At 45.3% G+C, this 14,235-nt stretch overlaps 1 protein-coding gene across 3 annotated transcripts in view; it reads left to right on the top strand.

The window, feature by feature from the left end:
* The first annotated feature begins 7,451 nt into the window (after positions 1-7,451).
* The window catches only part of GAS7 (growth arrest specific 7), a 237,151-nt gene continuing 230,367 nt past the window's right edge, over positions 7,452-14,235 (top strand). For 2 of the 3 annotated variants that reach the window (XR_010090911.1, XM_063456088.1), the window contains exon 1: positions 7,453-7,889. Coding sequence is in view for 2 of the 3 variants with exons in the window: in XM_063456088.1 (XP_063312158.1) it covers positions 7,710-7,889 (180 nt within the window). In the remaining variant the exon portion in view is untranslated. Of the gene's footprint in view, positions 7,890-14,235 lie in introns of all 3 variants that reach the window. The other variant, XM_063456089.1, reaches the window with a different exon arrangement.

Raw genomic sequence — 14,235 nt, 5'->3', positions numbered from 1 at the left:
CCAGCTTCGCCACTGTGAACTGGAGAGGCCTGGCTGCTAGCCTCCTGCCCGCTGACTATGGCCCCTGGACATATTGCACTTTAAAGACTATATTTGGGCATGTACTAATTTATATTGCTGCTACTGGCCCTTTAAAATCAGCAATGGACATTTTGGGACTACTGTCCCTTTAAGACTGTGAAGCATATCCTATTGTACTGCCTGTATATTGTATATGTATGTATGTATGCAGTTAACCTGGGTTATATATATATATGCAGCCTTCATCTGATTGTTCGGTAGAATCACTCCATTCATTGTATTGAGGAAACTACCGAACAACCAGACCACCCAGGATTAAGTGTGCCTCCAATTACCGTTTGCAACAATGTTGCAAACGGGTAATTGGCAATCATGTAATGTGTTCTGTGTCCTCTGGGTGGCCGCCATTCAGGAAACAACCACGTGGCGGCGGCCATCTTTAACTGCCGAACAGCGGTGTTTTGCCGTCGAGTGTCTGGAACTGAAATCGGACACTCGACTAGGCAAACACCGCTGAGACCTCCAGACTTCCAGGAATTCGTATAGAAACTACCGAATGACCCGCCGTTCGGTAGAAAGAAACATACGAACTAGGGGATTCATGCGAATCCCCCTTAGTCTCTATAACCCAAGTAATTCGTATGTTTCATTCACCTGTTTGTGACCGACCGCAGGGCCAAAATGCATGGAACTGTTTTCGGATACTTTACCCATGCGGTCGGTCAATACTTTAAAGTCCCATAACTCCCGAACCATTTATCCGAATGGGCTGATTCTTGCATATGTTGTCCCCCTGAATAAGGGCTATCAGGGGATACCTGTTTTGGAGGTGTAGCATAGGTATTTGGGGTACATCCAGGAATTGGAGAAAAAGGTGTACAGTATAATTGTGTTAAGTGTTAATCTAAGGGGAGGAAATGTGTGGGAGGTACATCCATGTGATTGGTTAATTTCATCCTCCCCCTGGGAGTGTCCTGTATGTACTTGTTGGTAATAAAAGCCAGACTGGGTGTCCCAGTCTAGAGTCTTGCTTAACCCTCAAAGCGATGTGTCGTCTCGGTCTTTGGGGGAATGGGATTGTATGCTGACTGCCAAGAGTGTAAGCCGATGTCTGCTTTTCTTGTTCAGCTGTTCCAGTGTTCGTGTGGTTCCAGTCAGGAGAATGGTGTTTGCAGTAGCTGCCTGTGCATCTGGAAAGGGGATTATCGCCTAAACTGGGTTTTATCCTCTTGTAAGTGAAACGGTCCGTTACACTAGCCTTCTTGGGGACTTCAGGGTACTATACAAGTTTTGTCCCCGACTATATCGCTGTCGCCAACCCCGTGACGGACCTGACTAAAAATAATTTACCTAAGCAGGTCCTGTGGTCTCCAGCTTGTGAAGCCGTGTTTAAAGCATTGAAGCAAGTACTTGTTAATACCCCTGTCTTGGCTGCCCCAATACCTAACAAACTTTTTCTTGTCCACACAGACACTTCCATGTTTGGACTGGGGGCTGTGCTGAGCCAAGTCGTGGAGGATGGAGGAGAGCAGCCTGTCGCATACCTGAGCAGAAAGTTATTACCTCGAGAAGTAAGTTATGCAGCAGTGGAGAAGGAGTGCTTGGCCCTGGTCTGGGCCCTCAAAAAGTTAAACCCCTACCTGTATGGACAGAAATTTTCACTTGTGACTGACCACAATCCATTGGTCTGGCTTAACCGGGTCTTAGGAGACAATGGCAGGTTGCTGAGATGGAGCTTAGCCCTGCAACCGTACAATTTTACTATCAGTTATAGACCCGGTAGGCAAAATGGAAATGCTGATGGGCTGTCCCGACAAACAGACATCACTCCGGCCTCCTAGTTCCGGTCATCCCCAAGTTGACCCGAAAAGGATCAAGCCAGGTCTGCCGGAGTGTCCCACACGGAGGGAGCCATGTGACAGAACCAACTGCCTGTGAAATACTTTTATTGTTCCCTCATTTGTCTGTTTGTTCGGCTATTTCCCTGTCCGTACGGTCCCCATGCTTGTTTCTGTTTTACCGAACAATTTACCGAATGGCCGGCCACCCAGCATGGAACTGTGCTGCTGGTTAACCTATTGGCCTCATTAGAATGTTGTGGTTAACCGCAGACACTTCCTAATTTTCGAATGCCGACTGGGTGGTCGTCGTTCGTATGCCGACCATGAGGCGGCGGCCATCTTGGACATACGAATGCTCAGCGGTGTTTGTCGATGATTTAATGGAACTAAAAACGGACACTGTTTCTCACGAACAGCGCTGAAAGCCGCCGACCTCCCTTCTTCTATTTTTACAGCCTACGAACGCCGGTCCGTTCGGTAGTTTCTTTTCACGATTAGACTTATCCCAGATAGCTGTGCCATGGAGCCCATTCGTATTAACGAAAGACTATGTGAAAGATTTTGACTTCATGGCGATTTAACTGTGTGTATAGGATCTGAGCACCATTCGGTAATAATGTGCGCTCAGATCCAAGCTATCTGGGGATGTGTGGAATGTATCTATTGTGTTCGGAAGTTCTTGTATTATGTATTTTTATGTATTTTCACTATTCTGTATAAAATGGAGTTTGGCCTCTGTCCTCGGAGATAATTGAGTTACTTCCCAATTATCTCTAGGTACAGAGAGGAGGGTCCTATACAGTAAAAGAGGAGTGGTTATGTCTTCAACTCTGTGATTGGCTAATGTACGATATGTGTCCCAGTTTTCCCTCAATACAGAGCTTTGTATCGTACTTGGGGGGATTTATTCGTATGGTGATTCTCTTTCGGATGTTTGAAGGGTATATGATTCGAATGGTTCCTGTTCGGCTGATTGGAGTGATCGGTAGTTGCCTTCGTATTCGGAAAAGGAGCGTCTTATACGGTTTTAACCCCTTTTATCCCTGGGTTACCTTAACACTGACCATATTGTACAGCCCCCCCCAGTTACATACTGACCAGATCGTACTGACCATATCATACAGACCCCCAGTTACATGCTGACCATATCATACAGACCCCCAGTTACATGCTGACCATATCATACAGACCCCCAGTTACATACTGACCATATCGTACAGACATCCAGTTACATATTGATTATATCATACAGACCCCCAGTTACATTCTGATTATATCATACAGACCCCCAGTTACATACTGGCCATATCATACTGACTATATTATACAGACCCCCAGTTACATACTGACCATGTCATACAGACCCCTAGTTATGTACTGACCATATCGTACAGACCCCCAGTTACATACTGACTATATCATACAGACCCCCCAGTTACATACTGACCATATCATACAGACCCCCCAGTTACATACTGACCATATCATACAGACCCCCCAGTTACATACTGACCATATCATACAGACCCCCCAGTTACATACTGACCATATCGTACAGACATCCAGTTACATACTGACTATATCATATAGACCCCCAGTTACATACTGACCATATCATACTGACCATATCGTATACCCACCCCAGTTACATACTGACCATATTATACAGCCCCGCCCCCCAGTTACATACGGACCATATTATACAGCCCCCCCAGTTACATACGGACCATATCATACAGCCCCCCCAGTTACATACGGACCATATTGTACAGACCCCCAGTTACATACTTACCATATCATACAGAACCCCATTTACATACTGACCATGTTATACAGAACCCCATTTACATACTGACCATGTTATACAGAACCCCATTTACATACAGACCATATCATACAGACCATATCATACAGAACCCCGGTTACATACTGACCATATCGTACAGACCCCCCAGTTACATACTGACCATATCGTACAGACCCCCCAGTTACATACTGACTATATCGTACAGACCCCCGGTTACATACGGACCATCACACAGACCCCCAGTTACATACGGACCATCACACAGACCCCCAGTTACATACTGGCTATATCATTCAGATCCCAGTTACATACTATAATATTATACAGACACCATGCTATATACACAGATTATATTATACAGACACCATGCTATATACACAGATTATATTATACAGACACCATGCTATATATACAGATTATATTATACAGACACCATGCTATATACACAGATTATATTATACAGACACCATGCTATATACACAGATTATATTATACAGACACCATGCTATATACACAGATTATATTATACAGACACCATGCTATATACACAGATAATATTATACAGACACCATGCTATATACACAGATTATATTATACAGACACCATGCTATATACACAGATAATATTATACAGACACCATGCTATATACACAGATAATATTATACAGACACCATGCTATATACACAGATAATATTATACAGACACCATGCTATATACACAGATAATATTATACAGACACCATGCTATATACACAGATTATATTATACAGACACCATGCTATATACACAGATTATATTATATAGACACCATGCTATATACACAGATCATATTATATAGACACCATGCTATATACACAGATCATATTATATAGACACCATGCTATATACACAGATCATATTATATAGACACCATGCTATATACACAGATCATATTATATAGACACCATGCTATATACACAGATCATATTATATAGACACCATGCTATATACACAGATTATATTATATAGACACAATGCTATATGCTGACTGGATTATAGAGACATCATGCTATATACTCAGATTATATTATATGTTATATATGCACAGCACCCCCCAGGGATACACAGTATCCCCCCAGTGATATGCAGTATCCACCCCAGTGATACGCAGTACCCCTCCCCAGTGATCAGTGATACACACCCCAATGATACACAGTATCCCTCCAAGTGATACACAGTATCCCCCCCCCAGTGATACACACCCCCATGATACACAGTATACACTGTATCCTCCCCAGCGACACACAGTACCCCACTCTCCCCAATGATACACAGTATCCCCCCGATACACAATATCACCCTCTCCCCAATTATCACCGTCTCCCGAGTGATACACAATATCTATATCTCCCTAATTATGCACAGTATTTCCCCCCTCACCCCCCCACATGGGGGGATACTGTGTATCACATGGGGGGGGATACTGTGTATCACATGGGGGGGATACTGTGTATCACATGGGGGGGGATACTGTGTATCACATGGGGGGGGATACTGTGTATCACATGGGGGGGGGTACTGTGTATCACATGGGGGGATACTGTGTATCACATGGGGGGATACTGTGTATCACATGGGGGGATACTGTGTATCACATGGGGGGATACTGTGTATCACATGGGGGGATACTGTGTATCACATGGGGGGGATACTGTGTATCACATGGGGGGATACTGTGTATCACATGGGGGGGGATACTGTGTATCACATGGGGGGATACTGTGTATCACATGGGGGGGATACTGTGTATCACATGGGGGGGATACTGTGTATCACATGGGGGGGGATACTGTGTATCACATGGGGGGGATACTGTGTATCACATGGGGGGATACTGTGTATCACATGGGGGGGATACTGTGTATCACATGGGGGGGATACTGTGTATCACATGGGGGGGGATACTGTGTATCACATGGGGGGGATACTGTGTATCACATGGGGGGGATACTGTGTATCACATGGGGGGGATACTGTGTATCACATGGGGGGGATACTGTGTATCACATGGGGGGGATACTGTGTATCACATGGGGGGGATACTGTGTATCACATGGGGGGATACTGTGTATCACATGGGGGGGATACTGTGTATCACATGGGGGGGATACTGTGTATCACATGGGAGGATACTGTGTATCACATGGGGGGATACTGTGTATCACATGGGGGGGATACTGTGTATCACATGGGGGGATACTGTATATCACATGGGGGGATACTGTGTATCACATGGGGGGGATACTGTGTATCACATGGGGGGGATACTGTGTATCACATGGGGGGGATACTGTGTATCACATGGGGGGGATACTGTGTATCACATGGGGGGATACTGTGTATCACATGGGGGGGATACTGTGTATCACATGGGGGGGGATACTGTGTATCACATGGGGGGGATACTGTGTATCACATGGGGGGGATACTGTGTATCACATGGGGGGATACTGTGTATCACATGGGGGGGGATACTGTGTATCACATGGGGGGGGATACTGTGTATCACATGGGGGGGATACTGTGTATCACATGGGGGATACTGTGTATCACATGGGGGGGATACTGTGTATCACATGGGGGGGATACTGTGTATCACATGGGGGGGATACTGTGTATCACATGGGGGGGATACTGTGTATCACATGGGGGGGATACTGTGTATCACATGGGGGATACTGTGTATCACATGGGGGGATACTGTGTATCACATGGGGGGATACTGTGTATCACATGGGGGGGATACTGTGTATCACATGGGGGGATACTGTGTATCACATGGGGGGGATACTGTGTATCACATGGGGGGGATACTGTGTATCACATGGGGGGATACTGTGTATCACATGGGGGGATACTGTGTATCACATGGGGGGGATACTGTGTATCACATGGGGGGATACTGTGTATCACATGGGGGGATACTGTGTATCACATGGGGGGATACTGTGTATCACATGGGGGGGATACTGTGTATCACATGGGGGGGTAATTTTTTTTTAGGGGGGGATAATGATACACGGTTTCCCCCCAGAGATACACAATATCCCCCCATGTGATACACAGTATCCCCCCCCATGTGATACACAGTATCCCCCCCATGTGATACACAGTATCCCCCCCATGTGATACACAGTATCCCCCCCATGTGATACACAGTATCCCCCCCATGTGATACACAGTATCCCCCCCATGTGATACACAGTATCCCCCCCATGTGATACACAGTATCCCCCCATGTGATACACAGTATCCCCCCATGTGATACACAGTATCCCCCCCATGTGATACACAGTATCCCCCCCATGTGATACACAGTATCCCCCCCATGTGATACACAGTATCCCCCCCATGTGATACACAGTATCCCCCCATGTGATACACAGTATCCCCCCCATGTGATACACAGTATCCCCCCCATGTGATACACAGTATCCCCCCCATGTGATACACAGTATCCCCCCCATGTGATACACAGTATCCCCCCCATGTGATACACAGTATCCCCCCCCATGTGATACACAGTATCCCCCCCCATGTGATACACAGTATCCCCCCCCCCATGTGATACACAGTATCCCCCCCCCCATGTGATACACAGTATCCCCCCCCCCATGTGATACACAGTATCCCCCCCCCCCCCATGTGATACACAGTATCACCCCCCCCCCATGTGATACACAGTATCCCACTGTGGTTACATAAGAAGCAGCCAGTAATATGTATAGTGACAAACACTGGAAGAACACACCCCCATATGTGCTGCCTGCCTGCTGTGGGCTGTGCTGTACTCACTCACTGCTCTGCACTAATGTTTAGTATTTTCACACACATCACCCTCCCAGCTGTGTCTGCTACCAAGTCCTCTCTTGGAACTCCGCTACCTGCTCAGGAGATCATGAAGGATTAAAGCCCAGCACCTGCGTAAGAGCAGCTCCCCTGACAGCTGATCTGTGTTTAGAGAGAAGGAGAGGGGGCTTCTCTCCCTGGACTCCCATTGTCATGTCTGGATCCCTGTGTAAAACTCTGTATGCCTTCTCTGGGGACCAACACCAACAAGGTCTGAAGTTTGAAGCCGGGGAGGTAATTAATGTCCTGCAGGTGTTGGATGGAGGCTGGTGTGAAGGAGAGAAGGATGGGGTCAGAGGCTGGTTTCCTGCCAGCTATGTACAGATTTTGGAGGTAAGACTCCCCACCTGTTGCCTGTATTGAAGCCTGACTTTGAATGGTCACAGAACGCCACCCATGCTGTCTCTTTGGGGGTCTCACATGTCTGGTTTCTCATTGAGGGAACATGTCTGGGTTCACTTCCTAAACATGTTCAGTTCTTACCAAGATCTCAGGAACCTGTGGCTTTAAGAGGGTTTCTGAGTGCAAGACAATGGCTTCTAAAAAGAGCAGTTTGTATAAGGCTGGGCTTGGCAGAGAATGGCTCACTCTGTACTGATGCCAGCTATGTGTGTACCAATCTACCTTTTAATCCTGTGTACACACACAGACCATGCATAGCTGGCTTCCAGTAGCTCACTCTGTGCTCCTACCTGAGAATGTCTCCCTGCTATTGGCACATTGTTCTTTATGGGGATCATGTGGGTGCTTTGTGCCCTGGATGCCAGTGGAATGTGGTGTATGGGGGGGGGGGGGGGGAGAGAGGATGTTATCTCTTGTGCCATGCTTGAGGTTATTTGAGAGCAAACAGAACTGTTGTGACTCCCACAGGGGGTCGGTATCTGGTGAAAACAGACTTGTGCTTATATCTATAATGCAAATCCTGCCCTCCCTACAGGGATTGTGACCAGCTGTGAGTTTTACATTGTTGGCTACCTTGACATCTCAAAGGGCTGACTGAGCATCACGGGAAATGTAGTCCAGTCATCTGAGGTGCCAAGACTTTCCATCCAAGATTTTTTTTTTTTTAACATGAATAATAAGGGTGTTTGGAACATTGTAGCCACCCATAGCATTTCAAGCTTCCCCCCTTTCAGTTAGAATTGGGTAATACTAGTAGGATTGAGCAATTTAGTACCTAAGATGATTTAAAGACTCTTAAGAAATTGGCTTTAACCTTCTGAGGTCTGCAGTTGTGACCTCTGTCCCTGTGGGGTTAAAGACTATCTCAATATATCTCCATACAAATTGATTATTTACAAGCCTGCAAACCCTATTCAGAACAGTGATTCACCCATTCTGTGGGAGGTAATGTGTCACTCCTGATCACACTTGTTTTTTCCATTGTATGACACTGTGCAATCTATCACTGTTTCTCTGGATACATTGCAAATTGTAATAGTTTCATTTAAAAAAACAGTAATCTAATTGACTGAGTATAAATGGACAACTGGTTTTCACAAAGAGATGTTACATATTTTACAAGCTACCTGTTGACATGTTTATTTTCAGAGCATAACTCGGTGTGAATAACATCACTAATCTGATAAAATAAATGATTCACTCTGAGTCTCCGCATGCAAAAAAATGTTTTTGTTTTTTCTAACAGCAGCAGTACAACAAAGCATCCACCCGGTGGCGCTAACACCAGTCTCCTGCATTCTGACACTAGAGAGGCTTGGGTCATGATTGAATACTGTTGCACAGTCATATGTGTAGGATTGTAGGATGTTGTGTGCTTGACACATTTTGGTTTTTAATGAAAGGCGTGGTAATGGGAATAAGTGTAAATTGTTTAACCCTTGCGTGCCACAGAAATCGTTCTCAGGTTATAAAAAACTTTGCCAGGTCCACCAAGCTTTCTTGAACATTTGCTGCACAATTTGTATTTATCCTGCAGCATATGAATGCTATATACATGGCTGCTGTTCTACCATATGTGGAAGAGAGACGAGTCTTGGAAAGAATGTTGGTGCTGGTTATCTCTGGTCACTGGCATCAACGGTCACTGGCTGCAGACTCCTGTACTAGTCTCAAACTGTTCATTTGTTGCAATTCGCAGGGTTAATTACGAAAGTGAGAATTGAAAGTGAATTTGAAATTTGAGGCAGAATAGCAACTAGAGTTGCTTTCTAAGTCAGCTATGCTTTCACTTCGCCTAAAATGTACGAATCACTTTGAATTCTCCTTTTAGTGAACTGTGTGTCTAGATCGGACATGTTATTCGTTAAATCCATTATTTTGCACCGAAGGCAGCCCCGATCCTGCGCTCCTTAGGTCTGGGCCCTTGTGCTTCAGTTGCCAAGCTCCAATATAAGGAGTCTTTGATCAGTTAGATAATTACCAAACATCTCCTGACCCTGTGTCAAGCAGGAGAGCCTGCTATTGTCTTCCCAGGCTCTGTCACGGAGCTCCTTAGAATACACACAGGGCACTGCCTGTCAGAGATCTTTCATTAGCTCATACTTAGCAAACAATAGCACTTTCTGCTAAGGCAAATCCTGCCACAAGCGGAGGTCAGGAAAGGGAACGAACGGCTTGAAAGCCAGGGTAGGGACTGCTGATCGAGCAACTGAAGCTAACAGTTCAATAGCTGTTCTGACATCTGGGGGGAGAATTTTGTTGTGGAATCACGGAGAAAGATCTGTAGAGCTAAATGAGAAGTAGGGATTTTAAACTGTTTAAAAACTATTCTGATCTCAATTTGTGTTGTGTATAAAGAGACCTGTAAATCTATCAAGGATGGCCAACATTTACACCTGCAACAACCAGGATGCTTTGCCAGTCTACATATCTCGACAAGAGCTGGGGGACTATTGGCCATCCCCCAATCTAACTGCCAATGGGGACCGTTTATGTGTGCACCTTCCCGGACACAAAAGGGTTAAATCATATTCCTTAAACTGGCCGAAGGAGTTTATTATTTTTATTATTATTATTTAGAGTTCAGTAGTTCCATATTCGCAATCTCTTCGCTACAAAATAGGAATACCTCTAAATGGTGTGCTGCTGGGTCTGTGAGTGGAGTGGTTTAGGAATGAGTGACTTAAAATGCATGACTTCACTTGACCTGATGTCACTTCATGGAGAAAACTATTTTAACAATCCTATGTATAATGTGAAAATGACCGCCCAATTCATGTATTTATTATACATTCTTTGCCTCCTGCGGTGTCATCAGGATTGCTCTATCAGCGAGATTAGCCTAGACAAGGCCCCAAAATGGTTATACATGCACAGTCATTATGACACAAAAGGCGTAGATTCTCTAATTAGAGATCAGCATATCACTGGTTAGTAAATAACAATTCATACCTCCCAAAATTTCAAATGGACAAAGAGGGACACTTCAACTTTGGGGGTAGGCCAGGGGTGGGGCTGTTCTGAGACATTTTAGGTGACTTCTAATAGAGCAATGTATCTTATTTACAGAAATTGATTTCTACATATATATATTGTCGTTTAAAAACCTATTAATGTATTATGGCTCTAAAGGTCTGTTACAGACATGCCAACAATATTGAACTTCTTGAAAAGAGGGACAGAGAGCGATTGGGGACCCAAAATAGGGACTGTCCATCTTAAATAGGGACACTTGGGATGTGTGGCAATGTTTTAAGATTAGCTCTTGTAATACAATCTAGAGCAAGGTTTGAATAGTAACCCTTTCTGACCCCTGGGAAGGACAACATATTTTTACAACTAAGAATTGGAGCCATGGGTGTGCTATTAAATTTATCTCTCGCTCACCGTATGTCAGATGGATTAAAATGTTTTATGTGATCGATAATGGGAAGAAGGTCCAACTCCGCGAAATGCCTTGAATATAAAGTTTATTGAAATGAAATTATGTAATGATTTTAATTTTCTTGGTAATAACTTATCCCAACACTGAAGCTTCTGATCTGTCAGTAACAGATAATACCATATAAGTAGATCATGTTAATAACGTGTTCGATGTCAACAGCTAAAATTACCTGACATGGGAGTCCTTCAACCACGGTGTTATCGGGTCAGTAATAATTAACCACTTTCATGATAGGCCAGTGTTGGCTCACAGTGGAATTCCAAGTATTTTTAACACAAAATTTTCCTTAATTCTCGGGACGGTTTTAAAGAGACATTATAGTTACCAGAACAACTACAGCTCAATATAGTTGTTCTGGTGAGTATAATAGCTCCCTTCAGGCATTTTCATGTAAATATTGCCTTTTTTCAGGGACACAGTAAGCAGCGCTGCCGTTCAGCGTCCCCAAATTCTGCATGGAGACACATGCATTGATTCAATCAGGAGGTCCTGATTGGCCAAAACGACATTGGCCCCGCCCCATGCCTATTTTAGCCAACCCAATGCTTTCCCCATTGGAAAGCACTGGATTGGCTAAAAATCGGCCATTTTGATATCACAAAGGGGGCGGAGCCAGTGCCGGCGGACCTGCGCGGTGCTGGAAATAAGGAGAGTTTTAAAGTTTTATAGGGGGGCTAAGTGGAGGCAAGCCACCTAAATGGTGGGTTAAACACTATAGGGTCAAGAATACATGTTTGTGTTCCTAACCCTATAGTGATCCTTTAACCCCTTAAGGACACATGACATGTGTGGCATGTCATGATTCCCTTTTATTCCAGAAGTTTGGTCCTTAAGGGGTTAAAGGAACACTCGAATCATAACTACAGCATGCTGTAGTGGTTATGGTGACACTCTCCAAGAGTGATAAGTTGGTGCTATCCGCCAACGAGCCGGTCATGGACAACAGGGCCTTTCTCTGCAGATCTTACCTGGAGAGGTGGTGACTGGCACCAGGGTAAGTAGTCAAACCATTCTTAAATAGTTTGCCAACTTACTCTGGGCACCATAACCACTACAGCTGGCTACACAAAATTATTTTGAGACTGAGACCAAATAATTTAAGCGTTTAATTGGCCTTACCTTGTAGAAGGTTCTGCTAAGTAACTGATCACAGGATATTTTAGGCTTTCTAACCATCACTGAATAATTGGGTTAATAATTTAGTTCAATTAATTACCAATACAGTGCATGATAATGTCATTATGTCTGTAACTTATTTTACAAGAAAGAGACTGGAACCCACGAATTTGGGCCAGGTGTTTTACCCAGCAGGAGGGTAAGATTGTGGCCCCCATGCAGAGGATACATGTGTAACAGGAGCACGAAATGGGGCCTGTATCTCATCAAAGGGGGCTGTATGGTTTTGTTGGCAGGGTAACAGGGAATGCAGTTGGTAATAGGAATCGGTGTAAGCCAAGGCATGGCTCTATATGAGGAGCGCGGACCGTACAGTGAGGGAGGCGTGTCTCTAAATGAGAAGCGCGGGTACAGTAAGCAGGGCGTGGCTCTAAATGAGAAGCGCGGAACGTACAGTGAGGAGGGCGTGGCTCTCGATGAGAAGCGCGGAGATCACAGTAAGGAGATCGTGGCTTTAGACGCGGAACGCACATTAAGAAGGGCGGGACTCTGAGATGCGCGCGGGTGGAAGACCCAGTAGTCGCGTAGCTGGCTCACTGCTCCTCCTCTCGGCCACTGAAACTAGGTAACTGGGAGCTCACAGAGGCCAAAGTAAAACCCATGAAAACACAAGGCTGGAGGTAAGAACTGTATAATAGTACTGGGAGCTCTGAGCCTTGGGTGTGTCTGCTACATTATACAACCAACCTGTCACCCTCTCCATTCATTATACACCCAGCCTGTCACCCTCTCCATTCATTATACACCCAGCCTGTCACTCTCTCCATTCATTATACACCCAGCCTGTCACCCTCTCCATTCATTATACACCCAGCCTGTCACCCTCTCCATTCATTATACACCCAGCCTGTCACCCTCCCCATTCATTATACACCCAGCCTGTCACCCTCTCCATTCATTATACACCCAGCCTGTCACCCTCTCCATTCATTATACACCCAGCCTGTCACCCTCCCCATTCATTATACACCCAGCCTGTCACCCTCTCCATTCATTATACACCCAGCCTGTCACCCTCTCCATTCATTATACACCCAGCCTGTCACCCTCCCCATTCATTATACACCCAGCCTGTCACCCTCTCCATTCATTATACACCCAGCCTGTCACCCTCTCCATTCATTATACACCCGGCCTGTCACCCTCTCCATTCATTATACACCCAGCCTGTCACCCTCTCCATTCATTATACACCCAGCCTGTCACCCTCTCCATTCATTATACACCCAGCCTGTCACCCTCTCCATTCATTATACACCCGGCCTGTCACCCTCTCCATTCATTATACACCCGGCCTGTCACCCTCTCCATTCATTATACACCCGGCCTGTCACCCTCTCCATTCATTATACACCCGGCCTGTCACCCTCTCCATTTATTATACACCCACCCTGTCACCCTCTCCATTCATTATACACCCAGCCTGTCACCCTCTCCATTCATTATACACCCAGCCTGTCACCCTCTCCATTCATTATACACCCAGCCTGTCACCCTCTCCATTCATTATACACCCAGCCTGTCACCCTCTCCATTCATTATACACCCAGCCTGTCACCCTCTCCATTCATTATACACCCAGCCTGTCACCCTCTCCATTCATTATACACCCGGCTTGTCACCCTCTCCATTCATTATACCACCACATCATGGCTA

This window comes from Pelobates fuscus, chromosome 5 (assembly GCF_036172605.1).
Source record: "Pelobates fuscus isolate aPelFus1 chromosome 5, aPelFus1.pri, whole genome shotgun sequence".
NCBI classification, from domain to species: Eukaryota; Metazoa; Chordata; class Amphibia; order Anura; family Pelobatidae; genus Pelobates; species Pelobates fuscus.
Note: the sequence above shows the minus strand (reverse complement) of the source record. Positions and strands in the feature narration are given on the sequence as shown.